General features: G+C 35.2%; 1 protein-coding gene across 1 annotated transcript; it reads right to left on the minus strand.

Annotated features, from left to right (window-relative positions):
* Nucleotides 1-2728: 2728 nt before the first annotated feature.
* On the minus strand, nt 2729-4715 carry LOC140037949 (F-box/LRR-repeat protein At3g26922-like). Its single transcript, XM_072083131.1, has 3 exons — nt 4662-4715; nt 3381-4223; nt 2729-3253 (listed from the first exon to the last, which is right to left on the minus strand). Exons 1-3 carry the CDS (start codon nt 4713-4715, stop codon nt 2729-2731), a joined length of 1422 nt encoding a protein of 473 aa, XP_071939232.1.
* Nucleotides 4716-10216: the final 5501 nt, after the last annotated feature.

A 10216-nucleotide genomic window follows, 5' to 3' on the forward strand; every position in this document is an offset into this window, starting at 1 on the left:
CAACTAAATCCCTTTATATCACTCAATGGCTATTTGTCCACATCATAAACATATTATTTCCATGATCAATAATAAAAAGTATTAAAAAAAGTGTAGGTTTTATGTTACTTGTCCACCTACAACTGATTATAACCTAAACAATATCATCTAAGCGTGATTAGAACATGAACCATGTAAATTATTTATAACCTAAACATGTACCATGCACCATGTTGTTACGAATTAAATTCACATCTCTACCGTCTAAATCTACACCTTTAATGTATTAATCACCTGTGCCATGTAAATTGATTACTTATGCTATTAGTATTAAAAGTTGTATCTTGTGCAGATTTAAGATGGTGGGATGCGGATTTAACCCCTCCTTATTCATTCTTTATCACTTGTTAAAATAGAACATATGAGATTAAAATCACAACCATCTTGTCACTTGCCTACCAATTATTGATCATGAATTCATTAACGTAAAATGTGCCATGACTCACGAGTAGATATAAGATATAACCAATTTGATGTCTTGTATGTCTTGTCAGAATAACGTGCCTTTGTAAACCCAATTTTCTAAAGACAGTCGAATAAGTTTTTTGATTCAGATTAATTCTGTTTTTTGTCATGGAGTGTAGAGAAATTGCAGGGAGATCTTCCCAGTCCAGCTTGAAAAAAGAAGAAGGCATGTTCCAGTTTACAAAGAAGGCGGTGTCGATCAGCTTGAAGAAAGGAGAAGGCGTGACTTTAAAACCACGCCTTTTCCTAGCACAACTGAATTGTGCTTCTGTTATGAGCAAGTGGAGCTGATTATTCTAGAATCCCACATGTCCTTACCTTATTGGCCTGTTTAGAAGTTAGTTAGTCCGGAAATGGCCATCAAAGGATCCTAGTGATAGCTAAGTTTTGTCATTTTTTCCAATTGGTTGTAAAAGGAGACTTGGCTCTGCTAGTCTCCCTCCTTTCTCTCTCTCACATTTTTTGCTTCATTCTTTCCCCTTCACTCTGAATCCGTTGTTTCTGTTTCTGTAATTGATTTCCCAAGTTATTAATGAGAAGCCGAATTCATTATTTTCTTTCAAATTCCTGTTCCATTCAATTTCTTGTTAAGAACTAGTTCACTGCTGCTGCAAATAATCTGTCACCATTGCTGTAATCTGGTTGTATACCATAACATTTTTTTCTTTTATTTGTCATAGAAATGTTTTATGTCAAATTGTGTCTTTAGTAACACCAAAGAGAAATGGTACTGTAGTCAATCCGTAACACCTTCTATCAGCAATAGGTCCTAATATTCTTTCTATCAAGGGAGGTATATGAGCATTTCAAAAGTTTGGGGGGAGACAAGTGAAATAGCGATAAATCTCGTAAACTTAATTACTCATTTTTTTGTCTCCTATTTAGCATGCCTAATTAAAACGAATTAATCAGTCGTATGGATATTCGGGTTTTACCCATGTTCATATTCAACTCTCCACTAACCAATTCTTTTTCCATAATTTCTCTCTTTTAACAACTTAATCATTTTAAATAAATTTTAATTATATTTTGTTACATTTTCCTCTCTCTTCTAACAAACTTTATTATTATTTTTTTTTATAAATTGACTTAATTTATTTTATCCATATATATCATTTTATTTGGTGTTATTTTAATTGTTACTTCATTAATGTTGCTAGAAACTTCCCTTCGTGAAGAAAATATGCTTTGGCATCTTTGATATTTAGTTGAATAAAGACGCATAGTTTTTGGCTTTTAATTATATATAAAGTTAATAATTTATTCAAAGATTAATACACTACTTGAAAACCTAGATACAAAATATAAGTATTCACAAATATATAAGAAAATTATTTTTCTTTTGAACTCTTCATGCTTACATAAATTCACAACTAATACTAATATAAAAAGAAACCTTTCTACAGGTTGAAATGCCTGTATGGCAATTGGTCATGATAGTCAAATCCCATGTTTGAAGTCATCTAGAAAACTGATGAAGCTTACAGAAAGAAACCAACTACAACCAAGAAGTCACCAGAAGGATTAGCACTGCTCTTCCTGATCTGATTACCTCGATCCAATACCTTCTTTTCCTTCTCGTCCATAGGAGCCATAAGTTGTTCAAGTTCATGGAACTCCGAATCTTCAACACGGGGCACATTTCTCAACAAGCTTGGCATCATCTTTGAATCTGCAGTTAAAAGCCCCTGCTTTTGCCCCAATTTCCTTAAAATCTAGTTCTTCTTGCTTGGCTTAATTCTTTTGGCTTCGTCCCGCAAACAAATCACATGCTGGAACCGTTGCAGATATTTCGGACTTCTTCTTGATCATCATGCCGGAACTCTCATTTTCTTCTTCTTCTTTGTCATGCCTCACAGGCAGTGATAAAGACAATGGCAAATCCATCTGATTCGGATCACACCCGTTCCTCTTTTTACCACCAAGCATATATTGTACTTCTTGATGATCATCATATCATGCATGATTAGTGCTTTAACATTTGAGCTATGTCCGAACTCTGACGAAAGAGATGAATCTTGAGGAATTATCAATGTAATTCAGCAATGTTATTGAAAGAAAAAGGGAGAAAGAGAGCGAATGAGATGGAGAACTGAATAAAAGGGGGATTTGTTGCAACTGAACGAAATTGATTTTACATAAAGAAACTACACATAAACAAGCACTCCAAACATGACGGTCTCAATAACAACAGAATAGCTCTGTTGAATTGGATTTTCAAACGCTAAACTATAATCAACTGGGCTCTGGGAGGTAGTTTCCTCTGAAGCTCCTTCGCACTTAGTAAAGCAGCTTCCCTGTTCCCTGGCATTGGACAGAGCTCTTCATTCCATGATGTTCGAGTATAACGAGGAATTCGGCAATCAACTATGATCTTCTCTAGTGAAATGGCAGTCTCGAGCAAATAATTGGCAAGCTGAACATCGGTCTTGATCCCAGCCCAACCAACAAATTCGATCACGTTGAGACACTTGTGACTGTATCTCCTTGCTTGCTCTTCCCACTCCTTCTCACACACGTCTAACATTCCTTGGTTTCTAAATACTTCTGGATTTGATAAGGTTTGGTGTCTTGTTGCCCAATCAATGTCATACTTCAATGTCAGCGTAATTAGTCCAGGAGATGCACCTATGATGGAGCTGAAGAAGAGAGCACTTTCATCGGCAACTGCTACAAATTTCAATTCCAAGTGCTTAAGGTTGCTGAATTTCGGAAAATTAGATGGAAAACCTACGCATCTTGCTGAACCCTACACTCGAGATGTTAAAAGCAGAAGTTAATGGTTAAAAGCAAACCAGCACTAGCGAACAATTTAGGAAACAAAGACAAACAAGTAGCACATAAATAAAAATGCAGAAACTGTTAATCGATATTACCGTGAACCTCAGATCCAATTCCAGTTTCTCCAGCCGAGAGAGATACAAAGAACTTGGAGAATTGATGATGAACTTCTCACAGTATTGATTACTAAAGGAAACTAAAGCGAGTTCTGGAACTTCTATTAGGCATATGTTTATCCTTGGCCCGGCGTATTTGAAAGATACAAGACTTGCAGCTGAAACCTCAACATTCTGCAACTTCTGGCAATATCCAATCTCCAAGTGCTTCAACTTGAGTGACTGACCCGAAACTCTGAAGTTTTGCAGAGAGGAAGAATTTTCCACCGTTAGTTGCTCGAGGAAAGGACATGTTGATAAGAAGTATGCCAGATCTTCTTCAGTTATCGAAACAGACTTCAAGCACAGGACTGTTAGTCTGTCAAAACTCGGAAAATCAGAAGGTAAATCCAGCAACCAGGACGGGAAAGTATAGACACTATCAGAACACGTATAACATCCGGCAGCTGCAGTCAGATCCACTTCAAGCCTTTGGACTCTTTTCACGATGGCAAAGTCGATCCATTTATCAACAGCAGTTGCATAAATATATGACCCGCCCAAGTCAAAAGCAATTCTCAGTCGTTCTAATGATGAACCTTCATGGGAATCTAAGACTTGATTAACCCAATCTCGATATTTTGGTGCTTCGATGTGGCGTTCTTTAACCCCATCGAACATAAGCCGCATTGTTTCCGATGCATCAAAATCCAAATGGCTACCATAAACTTTCCAGAGGTTCCTCCACCTACGAGAAAGGATACTTGTCCTTGTTGCCTCTTTCATCGCCATGCGTGACAATATGTTTCCCAGAATTTCTTCCGGCAACTGATCAATCCAATCCTGCAAAAGCAATATTTCCACATTCAAAAGACAGGTTTGAACAAGTTGTATAGTTAAAAAAAAAAAAAAGTAAAGCTTAGTCTCTAAGACACAATCAACATAGTAAGAAATACAAGTTTTGATCAGATATTTATCTACAAAAACGCAGGTGCAGATTAACATGCAAAGTAATATGCCCCCGCTGCCAATATCCAATATTGGATATATAGCTAGCGAAAGAAGACGTGATTTCATATTCCAAAGTACTTGATAATTTAAAAGGCAACAAAGGAGAATGAACAATTCATCTTTTTATGATTGTTTTTCAATGAAAACCCCTAAAAATTAAAGAAGCTGATAGATAAGATAAGCCCAAGACGCAGCAGTGTGGCAAATAAGATAAACTCATGAATAAACAATCTCAAAAGAAAAGGGAGACGAGAGGAGAGAAGCTTTCACCATCTGGCGCGACTGCGGTGGTGCACTACGGGCCTTCTTCGCCTTTTTCTCCATGGAATGCACACAATTAGCTGCTACAATAGCCAAACTTCAAGACGTTTTTGTTGAACTTAGAATAGCCAAACTTCAATCGATGATTTAATGATCCTTAAAACCAACCATCAGCCTGGTTAGCTTAGCGTGGGGAAATCTTTTTCCTCATAGCAGTAGGAATTAGTAATCCTTAATAATTGCGGATTTGGATACATATTTGAAGCAGAAGTGGGTAACCAACCGTTAAAACAATAAATTGCACGGACAACCCTTGAGGTTTCGTATGATTACAATTATTTCCTTCAATTTTTACTAAATGGCAAAGAGCCTCTATTTATAGGGAACAGGTATTGATAAAAGTCGTTGTTTTAGTAATAAGTTTTCAGGCATGTATGGTAAGTAAAAAAAAAAAACACTAATATCACGTTGGCAGATCCCAAACCCCCTAGTTCCGAAGTATTTTTGGAGCTTGTTTTTTAACTGCACTAAAATGTGATTCATGTGATCAACACTAAAAGCTCTTGGGTACGAATATTTTGTACTCAATTTTTCTATGGCTAGCAACATATAAATTTATCAATATACTTGAGATGTTGAGCTGATACTTAGCTACTTAAAAATCTATTTGCTGAGTTGGAAATTATCTCTTTGTATCTTAAATCACACAAATACATTTTTTTTGTGTAAGTCGTTAACACAAATTCATGCATTTCTTATCTTAGATAACTAAAAAAATGCGTCATACAAATTATGAAATGTCACTCTTACTCGATTACTTATACTGATTATAGATTCTAATTTTGAATAATTATTTAATTTATGTTCTTTCTGTTTGTATTTAAATTATAAATTTTTAATAAAAAAGAAAATCAAAATCCATAATCTACCAAATTATATCCTGTAATGAAGTAGTATGTATACAACACATTATCTAAAAAGCAGGATTAAAAGGTGATTGGATTTTGACTTCACATATTGATAGGTTACATTTTTGTCATAAAATTCACAATTGTTTTCCCTTTAATTTCAACCAAATATTCCATTAATTGACAGATACTACTTTTATTTGGTAATTGTGTTGGTTGTAGGGATCGAGAGAGAAAAATGGGACTAAAAACATAATTTTTACCAAATTTCTATGCAATTCGACATAGGCATGTCAAGGTCTAACTCTATATGTCCGGGAAGATCGGGATTTGGTACATGATCTCTAAAATTCGAATTGAAGTTGCAAGAGTCGGATGCTCCATCAGATAGATAGTATTTGATTTCAACTAGGACACTAGCTACTTTGTTTGTTGAGAAGTATTCTTCCTTTTCGGATAAGATGAGATTTGTTATACTTTGATTCGGCTAAGTAATAGTAGTTTACTAATATTAGGAAGCAAGGACAGAAAGGCATTATCGTTTGCCTTATCTTATCTTTTTTTCTCAGGCCAAATAAAGTAGTTGTAGTAGTTTTGGGTTTTGTATTGTTCTTATTCTCAGGAAGAAACGAAAGGACGGAATTCTTTCTCTTTTCCTCGGGAATTCATCTCATCTTTTTGGGAAGCATGGCCGCAGCAATAACCTCCAATATTTCGCGCGTGGCGTTTTCCATGGAGATGAGATAAACTTCTTATTCTAGTCAAGAAATAACAGAGGATAATTGATTCATCTAAAATTGTGAAAACGAATTGATTATTTTTATGTCTTTTATTTACTGATATTCGTATGTTCTCTGATTTAATTTCTTACGGTTATTATTTTATTTAAATATCAAGGATGTCTGATATTTATTTTAAACTAATAACCTAAAACCAGTTAGAGCAGTTAAATCCGTAATTGTTTAATTACTTTAAATTAGTGGTGACTGGTATGATTTGATTCGTGTCAGAGAGATATATGAACTAACTTAAAATAACCCTCGTAGCATGTTATTTGGCTAAAACAGGGTTTCTTTAATTCTTAAGACAATTGGGAAATTGAACTCTATGATCGTACCTAGGGTTATTTCTTGATTAGGGAAGTGATTAATGGTCGTACCTTGATCACTGATATAGTAAGGAGAAGTTGATTATCATTGCATGTTTGACCATTATAACTTATTTATCAGCGAATAAATGAAATTATCATTGCATCGATGATCAATTGAGTGAATCATCTTCGAAATTATTTTTTGGTTAGAGATTATTCATAATTGATTTAATTTTGTTAAATTGTCATTTAGTTTTTATTTTATTTAATTTATTTGAATTGTTTAATTATCCTCAATTATATAAAAATTTCCCAAACTTTGAGCTTTAGAGGAAATGAATTATCCCCAGTTCCTGTGGATTTGATCCTTCTCACCCTATATACAAAATTTATATTTTTCTCATAGGTATTCATTATTGTACAGTCTCGACACCTATCAATTTTTGGCGCCGTTGTCGAGGACTGGCGTTAGTTAATTTGTATATTTTTAAATTCATTTTATTTTTAATTTTCTGGTACTTTTCTATTTTATGCCCCATTTTTTTGTACAGGTGAATTAATTTTCGATTCTAAAATAGAGAAGATTCCATGTAGAGTAAGAAAGGAGACTAGAAAACACAAAGAGGAGCAATCAATTGCTGCATCTCCGAGGTTCCATTTAGAACTCGAATTGGCGGATTCTTTTAGTGCCATCTTGAGCGATTCTGATCAAGAATACGTCGTCATGGTTAATGCTTGAACTTTGAGGGAGTTGGCTACCCCAAATTTACACCAACAACCACTTTGCATCACTTTTCCTGCTTTAGCTGATAATACCCCTTTTGAATTAAAATCTAGTACAATTCACCTTTTACCGCCTTTTCATGGTCTTTCAGGTGAGGAACCCCATAAGCATTTGCGAGAATTTGATGTTGTGTGCACAAGTATGACCTAGGATTATTGAAGAACAGATAAAAATGAGAGCATTTCCTTTTTCTCTTAAGGATTCGACAAAAGATTTGTTGTACTATCTGCCAGCAGGTTGTATCACAACCTAGGCACAGCTAAAGAAGAAGTTTTTAGAAAAATATTTCCCTGCATCCAGAGCTGCCAGTCTGAGGAAAGAGATACATGGCATTACACAGCATCCTGAGGAGTCTCTTTATGACTACTGGAAATGATTCAAGAAGCTGTGTACTAATGCCTTCAGCACCAGATAAGTGAACAATTGCTGATTCAGTATTTCTACGAGGGTTTACTCTTTAGAGACAGAAGCTTTTTAGATGCTGCTAGTGGAGGTGCCTTGGTGAATAATACTCCTCAAGAAGCTTGGGAATTAATAAAAAGGATGGCAGAAAATTCTCAACAATTTGGCACAAGAAAGGATGTCCATACTCGCAGAGTAAATGAGGTAAATGGCTCATCAATTCAACAACAATTATCTAAATTAACTTCGGTTATTCGACAGTTGGCTGTAAGAAATTTGCAGCAGGCCAAAGCATGTGGCATTTGTAAGGACACGAGTCATCCCACAAATAGGTGTCCAGTATTACAAGATGAAGGAGTTGAACATGTAAATATGACTAGTCACGTGCCCGTGCCAAGAGAGGAGTATCAGCCATACTCTAGTACCTATAACCCAGGTTGGAGTGATCATCCGAACCTCATCTATGGAGGAAACAGACAACAGAACTTTATGCCAAACAGACAACACGGGTACCAACAACAATATCAGTCTCAACCACAAGCTCCTTCTTCCAATTCAAGCCCATCATTAGAAAATATGATGAAAGAACTAACTGCTAACACTATGTGGTTCCAACAGAAAATGAAGTCTGACATGCAAAATAGTAAGACTTAAATTAATCAGATGAAAGATAAATAAGTTAGATGGCAATATCAATCAAATCATCTGGAATCCCAAGTTCAAGAAAAATTGCTATCTCTATCTGAAGTGAACCTGAAGAATGTAAGCGCCATGACCTTAAGAAGTGGGAACGAAGTTAAGGGACCCAAACTCGTGACTTCAAAAGATAAGAATAAAAATCGGATAAAAAAGGAGTTTCAAAAGGAAGGAATGAGAAATGTGAATTCAGAGGTAATTCCTGATTCTATAATTAAAGTTAGATCTAATCCACCGCCTTTTCCTAATAGGTTGGAAAAGCCAGAAAAGCAAGACAAAGAGAAAGAAATTCTAGAGGTTTCGAAAGGTAGCAATCAATATCCTTTTGTTGGATGCGATCAAGTAAGTGCCAAAATACACTAAATTCTTTAAGAACTTGTGTGTCAACAAGAAGAAATTGAGAGGGGATGAGCAGATCGTGGTAGGTGAGAATGTCTCAACGATTTTACAAAGAAAACTGCCACCTAAATGTGAGGATCCAGATATGTTTACTATCCCTTGTAAGATTGGACATTCTAAAATTACAAATGTCATGCTAGATTTAGGGGTTTCTATTAACGTGATGCTTAAATCAATGTATGATTCTCTAAATTTAGGACTTTTGAAAGAAACAAGGGTAATAATTCAATTGGCTGATCGTACATTTGCTTATCCGGATGGAGTAATTGAAAATGTTTTAGTGCCAATAGATGAATTAATTTTTCTTGCTAATTTTTATGTGCTTTACATGGATGTTAGAAGTGCTCCAAGTCCATCACCCATTATCTTAGGAAGACCCTTCTTGAGTACTTCCCAAACTAAAATTGATGTTAGTAAGGGTACTCTTATAATGGAATTTGATGAAAAAGTAGTTCATTTTTATATTTTTGATACAATGACACATCCTATTCACTCTCATTCTGTATTTTCCATTCATTCTATTAATCCTTTTGCGCGAGAATTTCCTGAATTTAATTGTAGCGGTAAATTGAAAGTTGCTACGAACAAGCATCATGGGTTGAAAGCAACTTATAATGTGAAAATATACAAAAAGTTAAAGAAGAATGTTGCATTCAATGAAAAAATGCCACGAATTGAAAGAAAGCTCGAATTACAACCGAATTAAGAAATGATACTTTATGTCTAGCAAAAAATATTAAAGAAAGGCATTTATTGGGAGGCAACTCAATTAGTTTTTAGTTCATTTTTATTATTTTTGTTTCAGAATTCTTGTGTTTTGTGTGTTTGATTTTGATTGTGTTAATTTAGTGGACAAAAGACTAGCCCTTCACAAGGCACATCTGCATTTGACTTACGGGTCCATTATTTTCACAAGTGCAGAATTTTAAGATTGACGTGTCTGCGCCTTTTGGACATGTGCAAGGAAGAAAATTCCCAAAGTCATGATCAGAAAACTCTCAGTCTTTATGATGTGCCCGTGCTTTCTAAATACGAGCTAGGAAAGAAATTTCACAATGTAAGGTTAGAAGACTCCCAGTCTTTTTGACGTGCCCGCGCCTTCTGATCATGCACTAGGAAGAAATACCCCAACGTCATGGTCGGAAGACTCTTCCACTTTTTGATGTGCCAGCGTCTTGTTTCAGTGAGAAGGGTAAAAAAAAAACAGAGAGAAGATTTTTCTTTTTCCTTTTACTTTTCTTTTTCCATTCTCTTTTTCTCTCTTTCTTTTTCTTTCTTTTCCTTT

Source organism: Coffea arabica, chromosome 3c, assembly GCF_036785885.1.
Source record: "Coffea arabica cultivar ET-39 chromosome 3c, Coffea Arabica ET-39 HiFi, whole genome shotgun sequence".
NCBI classification, from domain to species: domain Eukaryota; kingdom Viridiplantae; phylum Streptophyta; class Magnoliopsida; order Gentianales; family Rubiaceae; genus Coffea; species Coffea arabica.